The sequence below is a fragment of the Molothrus aeneus genome, chromosome 13 (genome assembly GCF_037042795.1).
Source record: "Molothrus aeneus isolate 106 chromosome 13, BPBGC_Maene_1.0, whole genome shotgun sequence".
NCBI classification, from domain to species: domain Eukaryota; kingdom Metazoa; phylum Chordata; class Aves; order Passeriformes; family Icteridae; genus Molothrus; species Molothrus aeneus.
The window spans coordinates 6,490,649-6,509,581 of NC_089658.1; the positions used below are offsets into that span (position 1 = coordinate 6,490,649).

General features: G+C 37.8%; 1 protein-coding gene across 1 annotated transcript in view; it reads right to left on the minus strand.

Moving 5' to 3' along the window:
• Window positions 1-1,487: 1,487 nt before the first annotated feature.
• Window positions 1,488-18,933, minus strand: part of MINDY2 (MINDY lysine 48 deubiquitinase 2) — a 32,109-nt gene continuing 14,663 nt past the window's right edge. The window contains exons 7-9 of the mRNA XM_066558576.1: window positions 11,647-11,820; window positions 10,524-10,697; window positions 1,488-9,125 (exon numbers count right to left, since the gene is read on the minus strand). Coding sequence (XP_066414673.1) covers window positions 9,006-9,125; window positions 10,524-10,697; window positions 11,647-11,820 — 468 coding nt within the window. The 3' untranslated portion in view covers window positions 1,488-9,005. The remainder of the gene's footprint in view (window positions 9,126-10,523; window positions 10,698-11,646; window positions 11,821-18,933) is intronic.

Below are 18,933 nucleotides of genomic sequence, written 5' to 3' on the forward strand. Positions count from 1 at the left end.
AAGGCAGGCAGAATTAAAGAGACATGTTGGTATAGCAAATCAAAGCATGGGTGCCATTAGGTTCTAACTAAGACTTGTCTCCTTCACTGTTACTGAACTGAAAAACGTAGAAGCATATTTGCTCACAGAAGAAAGATTAGAACCGAAAAAACCCCAAAATACTCAAGCAAGGCCCAAAGAAATAATTTTAGTTTGCTCTTTGTGTTTAGCAAAGCTCTGTGGAAGTTTGAAACAGCTGGGGTTTGACACCAGAAACCACAAACTGTGCTTACAGGGCTCTGGGATTCCTGCAGCTGCTCCTGATGTGGCCCTGAGCAGAAGGCTGCATCTTGTTCAACCTTTTGGATTGGGTCAGCATGGAAGGGTCTGTGTTAAACCAGGCCCAAACAGAAGTGCCAGGCAGCCAGGCCAGGACTCATTTATCACCCAGCCAGGGTAAGGGTACACTTACAACTCTGCTCTTCAGCAAGGGAGAAAAGCAGTGAATCCCACGTGGAAAAGCTGGGTGCTGGATGGTTACCCAAATGACAGGGCGCTCCTAGCAGAACAGAAGAGCTTAGGAAATAGTCCTTGAATAAGACCTGGAAGGGTTTACTGATCCAGATTGCCTGAGAAAGGATTTCAGTTACATTTTTTAAGGCATGGGTCAGTAAGAAGATGCTGATTTCTGCTTGCTGTGTGGAAGAACTGCTAAGCACCTGCAGTGTTCCAGGGGAATCAAGAGCAGAGCAGAGAATAAGGTCAACTGGTTTTGAGTAAGCAGCCTTTCAGGAAAGATGGAGGAGAGAGAAACTGAGAAACCTGCTGTGCAACAGCATTGTCTCTAATTAATCCTATATGCATATTCACATCTGATAAATATTTAAGTTTAAACAAAAGAAATGCAGTCTCAGCCAGTGTGTCACTTACCTTGATATATTAATACATCTTATTCAATTCTTAAAGAAAAATCTAGGAAGTTCAATTTACTGAGTTTTGCTGCAAGAGTTTCCAAGAGAAAGTACCAATTCCCAGTGCATTTTCCAAAGTACTTGTGCATTTGGCTGCAGTCTGTGCTTTATCAGGTGTGAAACACACACAAAACAAATACCTGCTCCAAGATGAATTGATAGTGGCTAATGGATCGAATGGACAATTTCAAAGTTTATAACCTTAAAAGACAAAGCTATAGAGAGGTACAAAAATAAAACTTGAGATGTGCTTGGTTCCCTGTAAAAGTCTAGATATGCATTCCAACAGTTACTTAAGTAAATTAAAAATGTAATTGTGCAGGTGTAATCATTTCCCTTAAAATACTAAAACTCAGACAATGGGGGAAAAAACTGATTGAAAACAAATTGCTGAAACCTTTGAATTTATCAAAACCTGAAGAGCACCAGAAGTCTATCCTTTTTTTCCAGAGTGAGTTTTTGTTGTGTTATTGTTTGTTGGGTTTTTAAGTATATTTTTTAAAGTATATCATCCAACCTTTATTATTAGGAAAGAACTTAAATATCTAAATGAAATATTTATTTAAGTTTGCTCACTTAAATTTATTTACATACAATGAGTTTCAGAAGACTGTTAACCAAAATAAATCTCAGTTGGGTAAAGACCTTGAACTAGAGAGAGGCTGATAGCAGGAGACACTATTTAAAAGGTAACAGATTTTAACAGCTTGTGGTACACAAACAAAAAGGGGTATTAAGATACAGAACTGGATTTCTCTGAAAACTATTTGTGTTCAAAATTATTTTAACAATTTACAAGGAAATGTTATTTCCTTATAGTCCTTAAAAACACATTAATACAATATAAACAATTAAGGCTTTTAAAATGCAAAACATTCAGTAGTTGAACTTGTAGATGCCATTACAGTGCTGGATAATGGTGTCACATGATGAAAAGTATTTCATTCACATACATTGGTACAAATGATACTGCATGACTAGAATTAATTGTGTCATGCACCTCTAAAACACAAGTTAAAAAAAATTTAACTTCTCCCCTCTCTTGGTCAATCCAGAGTCACTTGCATCAGCTTTACTTTGCATTTCCTTTTAAGAGAGATCAAGTAGGCATGGGGTGACTAACAGACTCACAGCTAAATGCTGATTTAACACAGGAATTGCACAATTCTGATGGCATCTTGAAGACATTACTAATCTGGAAGTATTTTGGATTTTTTCTAAAATATGTCAGGTTTTGTGGGGGAGGCTTTTTTAAAAAAAACATTTCATTGTAAAAACACCCAGTCAAGGCAGTTAAGACAACAAATATTTGACTTAGCACTGGAGAACTTGGGGTGACTTCTGTAGGATTCATTTTTGTATGTCCCATCAGTCATTTCTTCACTAAGCTTACATGTGTGTGTAAAAGGTGATTATCACAAATAAGGGCTATGCAGGTGGTGACCAGATAAAAGGATAATTGAAAATTATTAAATAAAACCAAACTTGGATAAGAACTTCTTTTGCTGAAAGCTGTAATATAAACCAAAACTCTGTCATTTAACATTAAAGCTCTATCAGGTTATGCAGACAGTATTTCTCACTCCCTTATAAAGAAGTTGCTGTAAGGAATTTAACATAATACTGAGCAAGATGTAACAGATTTAGAATAGATTTCTGTGGCACAAGTACTTGATACTTCTGTAGTTCTGAGAACTGCTATCAAAGTTGTAAACAGTGACTACACACTGCAGAAACAGAGGGAAAAGCCATTCACAGGTGCTCTGATCTGTCCAGTACAATCTGATAGTAACCTGCATTAATTTGGGATGTTTTTGCAAATACAAAGCCCATCCAAACCAGAACCCTGCTTATTTCATCACTGTCTGCACTGTAACTCCCTCACCAGTCACACTTTCCAGTGGAATGTTACAGCACTGGTTATTTCAAGAGTTATCAAAATACAAGTGAAGAAACCCTTGCTACAATAGGTTTGTCTCTTGAAATCATTGTACCTATGGTCACTTCTTTAAGGAGTTCTCTAAAAGTAATTTTGCTTGCCAATCCCTAAGAGAAAGCATGTAAGAAATCCGGAAATGCAAACATACCTGCTGTAACCTGAGCATATGGAATGCAAACATGTAATTATTGCAACTATTCATGATAAAAAATGCAAAAGCTGGATTACAAATAATATAAAGTCCACAAGCAGGTTCCTTGGTTCACTGCATCCATCTGCAGTCTCTTGAAGATACCACCTACTACTATGCTTTTCCAAGCAATGGAAGGATTTTATTTCCACAGCAATACTTTTTTTCTGTAGTTAATAGAATCGCTGGTAACATATACCCATGCAATTGGCCAAAATCCCCATACTGTTACCTCACAGAGAACCTTGTTTCAAACTTTCACTGTGAAGGGCTTCACTGAAACTCAATTGTGAACACAAGAGTAACTAAGATAAACCAGAGCTAGAAACTGGTTTATCTGCAATAACAAAAGTCCTCAAATTAACAGACCTATTGCTGGCCTGATACCAAAATACTGGAGAGAAAATTGTCTGGTTTTGTAAATAGTTTGGAGTTCCCCAAAACAAGAGATGAACAAACCCAAGGGTGTTCCCATTACTCAGCTTATTTAAGTTTTTAAAGTGATTTAAGACACACTGGTGTTTCTTTTAATTGCAGCTTTGACCTTTTCCTTGGCATGTGCTAATAAGCAGGAGCAAAAGCCATCACAGGGTTTCTGTCAAAAATACAAGTTATCTCAGCTTTTTTGGAAACACATTCAGAAGAAATCTAAAAATGTTAAACTAAGGTGAAATTTCAAAACTGCTTAGCACAAATGTAACAAAGTTACAGCTGAAGTTTTAACTCAAAAAGCCAATCCAAATTTTCCTAAAGGCTTCAACAAGAGAAATGAACTTCAAGACAGACATCTCACTTATTTCATCCAGCTCTGTGATGGAGAACCTCAGTTTGTCTCAGCTAAAGGCTTTGGCTCATGAGACACTGTTAGATCAATCCCCATGTGATTCACAACAGGTGTCACTTATCGTGGATGGGACCTAAACTGAAATCGGGTCAGCACTAAAGGAAGTTCAACAGAGTAATTTAAAAAAGTAATAAAACTTAGCTGAGTTTGTGTCCCTGTGCACCCCCAAGGTGTTTGTACATTTGGCTGAGTTTGACTCTATCAAACAACCCCCATTTCACTCACTGCCTGTTGTGCCTCAGCTCTGACCAGAGCAGCAGCTGCCTTGGATTCCAGCAGTGTTACACTAATTGTAAGCACTCTGTGGACTGAGCTAGCAACATTTCAGTTACTCTGAGTGCTGAAACTTCATCTGAATCATTCCCTAGGATTTCCCAAAATAACACTATTTTGTTGCATGAATTTTTCTATGCTGTTGAGGCAAACATGGCATCTCGATTTTCTAATGATAATTAACTGAGTATTTAAAGATTTTAACCTTGAAAAACAAGGAATTGCCCATTTCAGCACATAAAGCTTCTCCATGAACACAAGTAATCCTACAAACCAGAAAAGGAATGAGGAAGGCAGATTTCAGCAAGTTCTCTAGAGAGCTCAAGAGTGATAGGAGCTGACATTGAACAGTAGGCAACTGACATTTAATAAGAATATTTGGAGCTATCAGAGGATCAGCACAGCTAGTCCTGACTTTAAAGCACAGTGAGAGTGAAGAGCAGTGTGTCCAGGGACAGACACTGCCAACCTGCCAGGAAATGAACCTGCTGGGCATTACCTAGGTGAGAAAATGTGGCCATTGCACGCTGTGTCACAGCTATTTGTGTCCAAAATAACAGCAAAATTAAGGACAAAGCCTTAAACAATCTCTAGAGGTAGCATAGGGACTTGTTTGTGTTCCAGCCTCTCCTTCCTCCTTAGCATTCCCCTGTGGCACTTCTCCATCAGCACAGATCACAGCTGAGCTTGCATCCACTGCTTTCCTACTGGGCAATCTGAAAAGAGGGAGCTGTACAGGAGCACTGACCATCAGACAGACTCTGCCCATGCCATGGTGTGAGAAGGTGTCACTCACCTCCTCCCCTTTTCCTACTCAGCACTAACAGTCTCTCCTTAGTTATGCTTGATAAAAAAGGATGTGCATTTGTCAAGATGAAATGCCATTTTCAGGCCTTGCACGTGACATTTGCTATCCCTGGACTGAATTAATATTTTTGAGAGTTGGATTTTTCTTGCTCCCAAAGTGTTCATCATAGCACAGATGGAAAAAATGGGAGCATTTTACTGCAACCAAACTGCAGCTTGTTATTTTTGCTTTTCTGTAATATGCTTTCTAATGAGGATTCTCCATCAATAAATGTGCATTTCCTGAGTCACCTGTTCAATGCTGCAACCTTTAAAAATCTGCTTTTATATAAAGTAAGCTTGTAATTCAGTATGTTGTACTGAAGGATGTACTTTGTATAGATTCTCTAGTAAGCATCCTAATGCAAAGAGCTGATCCAAGCAATGAGCTGACTTTGCTACAGAACCAGTGGAGCAGGAATGAAGAATGGTTCATTAAAAATACATCAGCTTTACCTTTCACTTTAGTATTTCCTGCTGAATGCACAAGAAAATTCATTTGAAGAACTCAGAACTGCCTTTTATTACATACTGGAAACTTTTTTCCAAGAGCTTGTGTGTACAAGTTTGAAGAAACATGACAATAATGTGACATACCAAGTGAGTCAGAGCCTGCCTGGCAATGCCAGCAGTGCCTGCGCTTCCCCTGGAGCTCGTGTGACCTCCTGGGAGCCACAGAGCAGCTCTGCACAGAAACTCTGAACACTTCATTTCCTCTATGAACAACATGGACAGCTAACAAAATGTAGTTTTTGCATTGTGTTTAAGTGAATTTTCAGGAATGCTAATTTCATTCTCTGGTGTTAAAACCCTCTGGATCCGCTTTGCTGGCTTGCAGATTCCATGAGTGTCACAAGAAAACTGGTGGAGTTGAGCATTTACAAAGTGCCTTATAGAAAACATTTATCTCTACGGCAGTGCTCTTTTTTTGCTAATCTTAAGAATACTTGTATGTAGCTTTTTTTATGTCACAACTATAATGCAACAACAAAAATTCTATGATTCTGTTTTCTGTGCTAGCATTTATCTAGTGGAAAACAAGTTCTACTCTACTTTTCTGGACACTTTCATATATATTATGTAGGTATTTGGAGCATGTACATGCTAAACTGTATAAATAGATTTAAAGTATAAATCTATACCTTTGCCAGAACATGAGCTGGAGGAAAAAAAAAAAAGAAAAAAAAAAAGGCAAATGAAGTAAACAGAAGTAGATATTGTCTTCCTGGTACTCCAAGACTAAATTGTGCAATATTGTTTTCCAAGCTCACTTCATATAGATCAAAGCAATTCTGTTCAGGTTTTTTGATCCTCAGATACTGTCAGAGGTACCAACCGTGACAGGTGCTTTTGGAATGGTTACTCCCAGTAGGGCACAAATTAAGCTTCCAGGTGAATTTCATTTTGGGCATTAGGAAGCTCAACTGCTTATAACTTTTGCCACTAACAAGTTCAACTCATGCAGCCCTAGATTTCAGGAATTCTTTACCTTTTTTCCAAAGCTTCAAGACCTGTAAAGAAAAAAGGATATTAACAGAGGACTGTTTTCATAGCATGCCTTCCATCTCAAATACCCTGAAACCTTTATTCCTCTACTGAAAGAAACTGAAATATCTGGGAGTTACAACTTCATGATGAGCATTGCATTTAACTCTTCTTCCTCTGTCACCAAATGACCATAATTCCTCTAACTACAGTATATTAAGTTTCAGGCACATCTGTCTGAATCTGAAAATGTTACATGAATTCTTCTAATATGAACAAGTATCTTAGGCAAAGAGATAAACTCCATAGCTACAACAGCTAGATTCCTTCCAAAAGGAGTTAAAGTGGCAATACTGTCACTGAAAATAATAACAAACACTTAGCTTGACATATTTATTTTTCAAGGTCAATAAATAAATGTAAATACACAAAATTTGGAAAAATCTTAGTAACAGAATGTTTTTAAACAACATTCTGGCTTAAAGTCTCTGTTATTGACACTATTGGAATATTTTCTCATCTACTTAAAGTAGCTAAGTCATTATGTTGGTGATCCTCCATCACATTAATTTTTGAAGTTAGGCTGCTGCAAAGGAAAAAAAGACATCAACCTTTGCTTTGACATATAAAATTATCTGAACTGCATACATTAAGTATTAAAATTACTTCTCCGGGCATGACTTTTCTAGAGAAGATAATTTTTAAATTTACAGTTTACATATTAGAGACCTCCTACTGTTCGTTACTTCATCATTATAAAAGGGAAATTGTAACAAAAGTGGAAGAAAAACAAAGGAGGAAAAGGCATGGAAGAAAAGTGATACAAATTGGCCCTTTAGTTGGTAAGACATTCTTCCTTTATCTCATTTTCATTCTAGGTTGGTAGCAGATGTGTGTGATGACTGGTTGCCAGCAGTGCAGCCAGTGCAGCTTGAAATAATTGTGAAGTGGCTTTTTACCAGTGGACTTGTGTTAGACACCCACTTTTGCAGACATTCTCCAAACACCTGGAAGCAGGAATGTCATATTCCACCTCTTGCCCAGGTTATTCTGTGTGAACACTAAGGCTTAGAGCACAGATACAGAACTTGTCCAGTAGAAGCAGCCTTTTTCAAAAGTATCTACAAATTGCTAAATAGAAATTTTTATCAAAAGGTTCAGCAAGAACTAATTGTTATTGATTTAATGGAAGTGGAGGAAGATTTGTGGTTCCCTCAAAATTCATCAAGTGTTCTGTTTCTGCATTCTATAAATACTACAAGATGCAACACGTTTATTTGGTTCCCATAAATTAGAAAAGTCTGGTTTCCAAAAATTCTAAATTAGTGATTTAAAAAACAAAATATTACACCTGACCACCTTTCAAACCATCTCAGAGAGGGAGCTTCACTCCTCTCTCACCCCTTCTGAAGTGTGCTTTTTTAAGAATACATGATTTATAAAACAAACAAAAAAGTGTGTTTTTAACTACAGTACACTTGCTTAAATATACAAGTGGACATGTTAACGTCATGTTGAAGTTCAAGGTACTTCTGGATAAAAGGCAGATAGTTAGTTATTTTAACTCTGCATTCTTATATAGAATAATGATTATTATAGACTTTAGTTCCCTCTCATCATTCATCTATCATATGGAGAGGTCAATAAATAAAAGCTTATCTGGTCCAGTTTACCTACAAGAGAAAAAAATAATAAAAGAAAAAGAAGTTACCTATAAAATTACTTGTTTAACCCTGATAACATCTGAGTTGCCATACCCAGTTTGTAGTTGCAAGAAAAGCAAACAATATTCATCTTGCTTTTTAATAAATGCCCCATTTTCTTCATGACAATTTTTGTATGCTGCCTATCAAGTCACATATTCTTGGGGCAAGAAAGCTGGCCAGGAGATGCAGTGATAGCAGTAACAAGTATAAATCTGGGTTCAAAAAAAGAACATACCAGATCCAGAAGCAAAGAAATCTGGACACACTGAGGAGGCAGTGCCCAGCTGTTATTTGGGCTCTTGTGTCATGGAGACTATACCCAGCCTAAGATATAGTTTCATACTAAGGAAGTAACACAGAACTCCATTGTGCTCGTGTACAGACTTCAGGGAAAAGCCTTACACAAAATGAATTACCTTTGTTTAGAGTAGAAGATAAAATAGCTTACTACTTGATGTAATGAGTAATGGATGTCACTATGACACAGGACTTGCCATGAGTTGTGTGTTCAGCTACAAGGTGCAATATTTCTTATGACTAACTCAAAGCACAGCCGCATCCAACTGTGGTTTGGAATTCCCTCTTGAGCAGCTCGCGCTATGACTTTGAAGGAAGTCTGATTGGTACAAAGCCATCCATCCTCTCTTGGAACGTGAACAAAATCCATGGGGTAATCAGGCACAGGCGGCATGTAACAGGTTTGTCTTCCTTTTGACTCCTTGTTTTTGCTTCTGAGGACATGCACTTGGCTCCAGATGGAATCCATGCTCTGTTATAAGAGAACACAGCTGTTCTTCTCTTTCTCCCTCTCCTTCTCTCGAGGCTCTTTGCGTTTGCGTTCGTTACTCCCGGATTGTCTTGTGCTGGCTGGAGAGGCAGCACCTTGTACCTGCTGTGTAGGGAAAATAACATGGGAAATAAACCCAGCACCACTGCACATACAGCCTGAACTCCTCCTGTGTGCTCAAGTTCACAAACAAAAAGTTTAAGTATTATGCAAAGCAGTAGAGTTCAGGTAGGGTTTTTGGTATACCTACTCCGGGACCTCCACAAAGTTGTGTATTTCTTGAAAATTAAGTCAGATGAAAATAATATTTCAAGTTTCATGTGTCCTTTCTGTTGTGTCCACATATACAGATCAGTAGTTTCAATAAAATACAGTTTCAAGCATTTTCTGGCGCTTCTGTATTATTGCACTGGAATTTTCTCTTGGTTTCTCTTATAGGCACATAATCCACATTTCACTATTTGCAGAGTCAAAGTGCTGCTGTGGACAGCGAGATAATGGTAAGGCAGCAGCTTTTTGTGACTACAAACTCCTTAATAACTTGGCAAGGGGGTTGGTATACAAAGGCAATGTAAGTTTTGTTAATTCATCATCTATTCCCTCTGTACCCATTCATAGCTGCAAACAAGCAGGCTCTTAATCCTGTTCAGCAGGTCCTTCAGTTCCTTCTGCCTTTGGCAGCTATGAATCTGTGTCTTAACTAGATACTGCTGGTTCTATTAAAGCAACAAAGACTGCAAATAACACAACTTTTACCTGTCAAATTTCTTGCTTCATGCTTAACAAACTTAGTAGTTAATGGTTCTGAATTACTTCAGGCCAAAGATGCAGGATTTATATAGATTATTTCTTACCTATTTGTAATAAATAAAAGCAGTTCTGAAAGCCCTCAGTGTTTAAAACCTCTCTAAATCCAAAACACCAGCTTAAATGAATATTGTCTATGGCACAGAAGATTCAGTTAAATTGCATTTTTTGATAGACATGTGCATGAATCACATTTTCAGAAGATTTTGAAATCAACTGCTTATGGTTATGGGATGGAAAGGTGTACTGGGAGAAATTGTGAATTGCCTGATTTGGAACAACAGAATAGATTCACATGAGATCACAGTCTGAATCACCTAAAAATGTACAGCAACAAACTTCTGCAACACAAAATAAAGACAAAGCTTCAACTATTATCAAAAAGTTTAGCTCAATGCTCTTCTGCAAGTAATGTAAAATACTAGCTAATACCATCTTTGTAACCTGACATATTAATTCATACCATTATTCCAAAATAAGTATAAATGAAACCCTAATTTAGAAGGCTAAGCCTGCTCTAAAGTATTTAAATGTCTGCAGTTTTCATATCTACATGCATACTCTAACAACTGTAGTGTATTCCTAAAGATTCCTATATTCACCTCAGGCTGAAATGTGTACAAGCACAGATGTATCGATGCAATTATTCATACTTTCTAAAATTGATGATCATATTCTGTAGTACTGTTTTCTTACCTGGACCTGAGCAGCTGCTTGTTCTTGTTCCTGATAGTACTGAGAAGCTCTCCTGTCCTCCTCTTCCTGGAGCTTCTTTGCTAGCTCCAGATCACTGATTCCTTCTGGGATCTGTTCCCAGTTAATCTCTTGATTCTGCTGCTCTTGTTGTAGTGACAATGCCATCAGGTAATCCTAAAGAGTAAACTTCTGAATTAATGCTCTTTTACAGAGAAAACAGTCATGTCATACCAAGGGAATTTTTCAGCATGTGCAGCTACAAAGTACCAACACTTTTCTCCCAGCCTTATCTTCAAATGGAGATCAGGAATTTGTTTCAGAACCTGTCCATAACCTCAACCGCAGGAAGGCTGAGAACAGCTACTTTACATGTCTGCTTTCACAATGACTAAGCTGCAGCACAGAAGACATAAAAAATAATTTTAAAATGTTGCTTTCAGGTTTAAATTATACTACCTAGACAGCAGCAAATTATCTGTCATATTTTTATTCTGAGAGAGAGAATTATTAATTTCCCCCCCAGTATTTAAAAAAAATTAATGGTGATGACTATAAACTATAGATTTTCAAGGAACTTAGTCTTGCTCTGCACTTGTGCATTATCTGGTACAACTCAGCCCAACCTCAGACATGACTACTGCAAACTCTGTGTCTCAATAAGAATAACAAACACCCACCAGACACACAATCTGCTGTGGGGTCTGTCCTACATTCAGCCAAGTGGGCAGCAGAAGGCAAAGTTCAGCTATGACAATCTTAATTAGCTGAAGGGAGTTTGTTGTGTAGGAAGAAATTCCCCAGTCTGTTTCTGTTTCCATATACAGAACAGAGGTGACATTTCACCTGAGGGAAGACTTGGCAGAAGTGGATTCTGAGAGATTAAAATCCCCTTTTCACTCAGTTGATCTTACCTTTTCTCCCTCAAAACCATATTAATACATTCAAATGGAAAACCATATTAATACATTCAAGTGGCGCTTTTGGGAACCCCAATCTAATTACCTGAAAGAGTTTTATAGTCCCAGATATGCATGAGTATACACACATACACATCTGTGGAATTACACATAAATATGACTAAAAATCAGTACTAACTCACAATGGAAAGGCAGGAATCCAGTACCTGATCTATTTGATCCTGCTGCCCTCTGTAGACAGTTTCAGGGTCTGATGGAGGCCTCAGGTGGAATTCAGAGTCACAGAAATTCCCATCACCATCCACATTGTGTAAACTTTCCCACACAACCTTCTCTTCTGTAAGAAAGCCCTGGTCTGTCACCAGCAGGTAAAGCTGACCCTATACAGAAGAACAAGGAAAATTTGTAAAACTAAAAAAAAAATACTTTTTACAATCTAAGTTGCAGAAATGAGATAAATGTTGCATTCCAATAAAACATTTAGAGCTTTTAGCACATTCAGTAATTAAATAAATCAGCATACAGCATTAAACCACCAGATACTAGTATTCACTGCTAAATTAACAACCACACCATTTCTGTATTCCATCTTGCAACTCTTCATTCTTAACAGAAGTTTGTATTGACTAGAAATTAATATATATACATGAATGAATATATTAATATATATCAATCTATATACCTTGACAACTCTTTAGAAACACACCTAAGAAGCAGACTTAAAACCTGGCAACAAAAACTTTAAATCCTAGGAGTAATCACATTAAATTCCAAAGGCAAGGTATGGAGACAAAGGTGACCTTTCCAAACAATCCAAGAGGCATTACCTCAAAATGGCCACATCTCAGACTTCATGTTTCATAATGAGCTTTGATAGAATTTGAGGTCTCTGTCAATTGAAAGCTCTAAATTTAAAGATTCTTGCTATCACTTGTTACCAATAATTACTTTTGTTGGCATTTTAGTAATTTTACAGTTCCATAAGGCCAAATTTCTTGATTTCAAAGTCTGAAATTATAAAATGGGCTGGTCTGGAGTGAAGGAGACAATGCTAACAAGTGCAGATACCAAGGCACTGGAAGGATGAAAGGCAAGCTTAGGATGTTTAGGATGAGGGAGTGGGAGAAGAACTGAAATCAGAGGGAAATAACTGGAGTAGGCACCAAGTAAAAGGAGATGGTACTGCATGTCTGAGGGACAGCAAAGCAGCACAAAATACCTGTTTGAATTTCCATTTAAATCAATCCATTTATTTCATCCTACCTTTTTCATCATGTTTTTAGGATTATGCTCCAAATCAAGAATGTTGTTACTGACCATAGAGCATTTTAAGACTGAAACTCCCATTAGTATGACTGAATGTACCAGATCAAGACACTCAATACAAAACTTGTAGCAGTGGTTTAGCCATAAAAATCAAGTTTATTGTGACATCAACAAAAATCTGGTATTTGTATTCCAGCAGCATACAAAGGGTTCTCAAAGATTGCTGTGCTGAAGTTGTACCAAAGCAAGAGGCAGATCCTGTTCTAATGATTTCTAAGGCTAAACAGGCAAGAAATGGAAACTCTGTCCATACTCAACACACACAGAACGAGCTCCCTGACTTCTCTGGAGTCATTCAATAACTCTCTAAGGGAGATGTTGAAATTCCACTCACGTCTCGTCAATCCCACTCTGTTTACAGCTGCCCGTGCTGGGGCTGGGAGGTCACTTGATGTAACAAAAATATTATTTGAAGACTCACATACAGTAATTATTCCAATATTACCTAACACCATAACATGCAGTTATACACAAGGCCAAACAGAGTGGATAAAAAACCCAACCCAAAACCAAAGAGGTAACACTACAGTATGTTCAAGCTTTGGAATGGGAGTTAACCAGCACAGCGGGGCTCCACAGACATAAATGCAAGTGTCAGCAACAAGTCTGATCACATAACATGATCTAAGAAATCATCTGTCCCTTGGAAACCTGCCTAAGAACTGAATGATACTCCTGGCACTTAAAATTACCTGAAGAAAATAAAAGGAAGTAATTTTGCAACATTTCCAGTTTGCACAAAATAACTACTTCACAATATTTTTTTATACAAGAAGTCTTCAAAAAGATATTAAAAAAATCCCAGAATTTTAAATATAAAATGCATTTGAACTTTTAAGTTTTATTTTGAACACTACATTGACTCAAACAAAACCTAAAAAAGGGGGTGGTTTGTGTGTCTCCCAGGTTTTCCTCTATTATGCCATACATTTTAATTACAGCCCATAAACTGTGCATCTTAGTAATACTGAAATTGTGAAAATACTAGTTTTCCTATCTCCAAACTATTATAAGCTTAATTTTTCCACACACAAATATTAAGGTATATCATTGCCTTCATGCAATTAGAATGTAGCATCTAAAGATGCTACATAGCTAAGGATTAAAGCTAACACTTGCTTGAAATGGAGACCTGTTTCAAACCTGAAATTCATATTCTTTGTAAGAATTTCTCAGTCGAACACTGATTGTAAAAATGTCACATTAGAGTAAATAATGAAAAATAAATGTAACACAGCTCCCTAATGAAAGGCAATAAACTGCAATTCCAATACCAACTGCATACCTTCAAACATTCTGCTTCACTTGAACAAAGCTTAGCAAACCAACAAACACGGGCTCCCTAGGACCTGATAAGGTACCTGATAAGGGACAGAGTTCCTGGTCACATTATTGGAATGGAAAATGGGAAATCACAGATCAGAGATCCGAAGTCATCTTTCCCTTGTTTTTAACCAGCTTCTCTGATCTTTACATCATATTAGTATAATTAAATTGGATTCCCCAAAAAAAACCCAACCAGGACCCTCACAATATTGCTAATATTCATGGAACCTTTGGCAATAATTTCATATAAAGTAAGAGGAGGTGGCTCTTTAGCTGCGAGCTGTAACGTAGCCTCTCATCATGGGTTTGTTCTTCACTTGCAACTAGAAAACAGAGACTGGCTCTGCAGGCACAGTTTTAATGCCAGGCACGTTCTCTTCCCCACGCTAAAGGCACAGGCCACACTCAGTGGCACAGGCCGGCCCAGCAAGGACTGCCTGTGAGCCGAGAGAAGCTTTTACCTTCCGAGCTCCGCGCTGCCCCGAGCCGGGCCCGCACCGAGCCGGGCCCGCACCGAGCCGGGCCCGCACCGAGCCGGGCCCAGCCTGCGGCCAGGAAGGAGCCGCCCTTGCCAGGCACTTCCACAGCCGGGCCGGGGCTGCCTGCGAGGGACAGGGACACGGCCCCCGAGGGGGGACAGGGACACGGCCCCCGAGGGGGGACAGGGGACACGGCCCCCGAGGGGGGACAGGGGACACGGCCCCACGGCCCCCGGGGGGGTGAAAAGGGACACGGCCCCCGGGGGAGGGAACGGGGACAGACACACGGCCCTGAGGGGGGAACAGGGGACATGGCCCCGGGGGGGATAACAGGGGACAGGGACATGGCCCTGAGGGACAGGGACACGGCCCCGGCCTGTGCTGACCAGGCCGAGCTCGGGACACTCAGGCAACCAATGCACACAAAAATGGCTTTCAAATGCTCCTCACTCTCTGAGAAGAGTTGTCCCACTTTGCAAAATGTTTCTACCCTCAGAAAAAATCTTAACTGGCCATTTCTAGAGCGCTACCAGATTATCTTTTAGATTTGTTTTTAAATGTGGGTTTTTTTAACAAATACCCAGTCTCATGGGTTAACACTGCCCCCAAAATACCAGCATGTAATAGACAGCAAAAGTATCTACTACAAACTATAGCCAGTAGGGAGTAAAACAGTGGAAGTCCCAAGTGCATAACTACTGCAGACAGTTTACTTTAACAAAGTTATGACTAATTATTTATCCTAAGAATTGGTATTTAGATATTGTAGACCAATGCCCAGATTTTATAGTTTCACATATAAAAACCTTGAAATTGAGGATAAAGCAAGATTATGCTCCCAAACAGGGATATCTCAGTCTTCTGGTTTGCACAAAAAAACCCCTCTCTGACATGCACAAATATAGGCTACAGGGGATGTTACTAGATCTCCTTTCCTTGGATAATTTCATAATCAGATTAAATAATTAATGTTTTTAAACTACTTGTTCTAATGCAAATTGCCAAGTTTCCATCAATTCTGGAAACAGAAAAAGAAAACCAAACACTTGTCCAATAGCTTCGTACAGTAAAGACATTTTAAGCATTATGTTTTGAATAATATGTAAATATTCTCTTGGACTTCTGGATCAGATCCCTTTGTTTTTGTGAAGTTGTTTTAAGTGGATGAATGAGTGTTGTTTTTATTTTCTCTAACAGTTGAAACATTCAGATATACTACCATTAAAAAGATTTTTTTAAAGAAAGCATGTACTACTGAATTCAGAGTAACCGTCAGCATAATAACTGTACACTTACTAAGAAATTGAAAAATAAACATGTTTTTAAGCAATTATATTCATTGCCTCTACTGTGCCAATCCTAAATGCCCAAGGAAAAAGTGCAATTAGTGTTATAAAATTGGAATTGTATTGGAATAAAAGTATCTGTTGAGTTCTGAAGCAGAAATACAACATTCATAAAGTAGAAAACACACATACTTAAAAATCCAAACAGGTAAGTGTCTTGATACTTTTCAATAAAGAACACAGGATCTGTTACAAACAAGTCTGTGGGAAAAACGTTCCAACTGAACTAAGATCTTCTTACCAAACTGATCCCCTCTTTACAGTCCTGTTTTTCCTTGATCTAGGGAATTATCATTTGATGTATTTATTATCTGCATAATGAAAAGCAAAGGCAAAAAAATAAAATCACATTTTTAACTGCTGAAAATTATTACTGTATAATCACATGAGCCAAGACTATTAGTATGCAATGAAAGGGACAGGAAGTAGAAAAAATTACTTGGACAAGGTTTGGAAATCCAAGTCCTTTCACTAAAGTATCAGCCTTAAAAAACCCACACTGCACTTAAAAATATCCTCAGTGTACAGGTCCTTGTATCAGCTGTACATTAAAGCTGCCAAATAAAAGTTTAAGCATTAGCTTAATTAGAATAATAATTGCTAATTACTTAAGCTGTGTTTCTAAAAATACACTGATTTTATTACATGGACAACTTAATAAATGTGTAATTCCCTTTTGATTAACTTCATAGCTGCTTTATTTGTACATTTCCATGTATTGGTTTGGAGGGGAAAGAGAGAAAGGCAGTATTAGAGAAGGAGAAAAAATAATTGCATCATTCTTGCCCTAGGAGTTCTATACCTCCATTTTCCCTGGCATATGTTGTATTTCCAGTTTTCCCAATGGATGGACTTTTCTCCATAGTCCAGCTACTGCTGACTACTGCTCAAACTGTGAGGAAACTCCATCTGCAGAGTGAGCACTAAACCCAGGAGATGGAAAGAGTGGGGCAGTTGAAAAACATCTCAACTCTTCAGCAACAATGCATCTGGCACTCACACGAGTATCCTGGAGGGCCAAAAGTGTCTGGAGAGCTGATCTTGGCTAAAAGCCCAAGTTAAGTCTATTTCTGACTTGATACAAAAGACCACCTAGACTTACAGCTACTGCAACCAGCTGGGTAGGTAGGAGCCAAAAGAGTTACTGCTGGCCTTTAAACATCAATTAAAAACGTATCTTCTGTCTTTATTTAAAAGTTTCTTTGTATCTCAAATTCTGCCATGTACCACTCAACAGAGATCCAAATCGAAATGAACACTGTTTACAAGCAATAACCTCAGGAACTAAGACATGTAAATAACATGGAAATTAAACACTAACTACAAGGTCATTCCCCATAATGACTGTGAAAAACAAGAATGGCCTCTATTTCAAAATTTAGCATTTCAGAATTCTAAGAATTCTCAGAAAGCACAAGATTAAAACCACTGTGACTTAGCAGCAACAAACCTTAAATATACAAACCACACTAATTTTCAAATACTTCATATTTCTTAGGACTTGTATTTAGTTCTTACAGGTAAAACTCAAGACAGATTTTTACTCACTGCCTTAACCTGTTCTGTATTATTAATATTGGCTGAGGAGATTTAACTCATTAAAGTATTTTTATTTCTATAAGGAATTTTTATTTCTATAAGCATTTTATTTCTATAAGGAAAAAGGATCTCAACTGAGAGGTAAACAAATGTTTACAAGTATGAAGCTGATAAAGCACAGACACACACCAGATTCTGCCCTTTAATGTAATACTGGGCTACAAAAGACTACAAATAGCCTATGTTTTACAAAGCTAATCTGTACTTATAATCCACAGGTCAAAGTGATACTTATTGACTGTATTTAATACAAATAGTATTTTAAAGGACTTAATAATAGCACAAAAATGTGTTATTTCCAGGAGGATTCATGTATTTTATCTGGAATGGCCTTCAAACAAAGTACAAGAGCACCTGCACCTCTAGATACCACTTGTACCCAGAAAGTACAGCTGTACTTTTACTATTTTCTTTTTTAAAACCAAACCCCACTCCATGTAACAAGTGTGAAACAGTGTACAGGCTTGCTTCACAAGCTGCCACCACCTAATCCAAGAACTAAATTTAGAAAAGCAGAGAGGGGAAAAACTATACTCAAAATTGTGATTTAAATGAGCTGCATCACATAATATTTGACCACACACAGATTCATTTCATAGCTCTGGGTTATTTAAATGGAAGAAGGGAGGAGAAGGAGCCTTTCACTGCCCTACTGCTTTAAGTGAGTGGCATTGTATACACAGATTTAAACCACATCTCAGATGTACTCTAATCAGAAAACCAAATGTGTTACCTGCTTGTAGAGTTAATCACTATTTATCAGGACTGTTCAGACCTTTAGCTCAGCTTATGAGTAGTTACTCAAAATGCCAAAGCTTAGCACTGACAGTCAAGATTAACAGAGGGAGGAAAAAAGGACTAGTAGTAACAAATGAAAGTGTCATTCACATGAGGTATATGACATTATCATATAATGGCAAAAACGAGTTTCTTAACTTTTTTGCATGTTACACACCTCTTCTTTTTTTTGCTTTTATTACCATTACTCATAAGAACAAGTGTACATTAAATTGAAGTCTTATTAAAGAATAGATAACCAAAACATAATTTTAAGCTTCTGTACAAGGGTAAAAACTCATATACTACCATCCTAGCAAAGTAAAGTTGTTTTAGCATGAAGATGCTCCATAAATGAATGTAAACTTGCCAAACCAGATTCTCCATTCCACGGAGGAAGGAGTCCCAGAAGCACTAACCAAGCTGACACTTGCTTTTGGTATCCTGGAATACTCCTTTCACAGCTGCTGCCATTTTGCTTCCCCAGATACAGATAAAAAAATTAAAAGAAATTCTCTTCTCTAACAAAGGGAACCAATTTGTAGCCCATTTCAACTTCTCAAAACATTTGGGATTTTGCATATGGACCTATTCATCTACTGGCCAAATGTAATGCAAACTTTCAGATCCTCAGAAATAA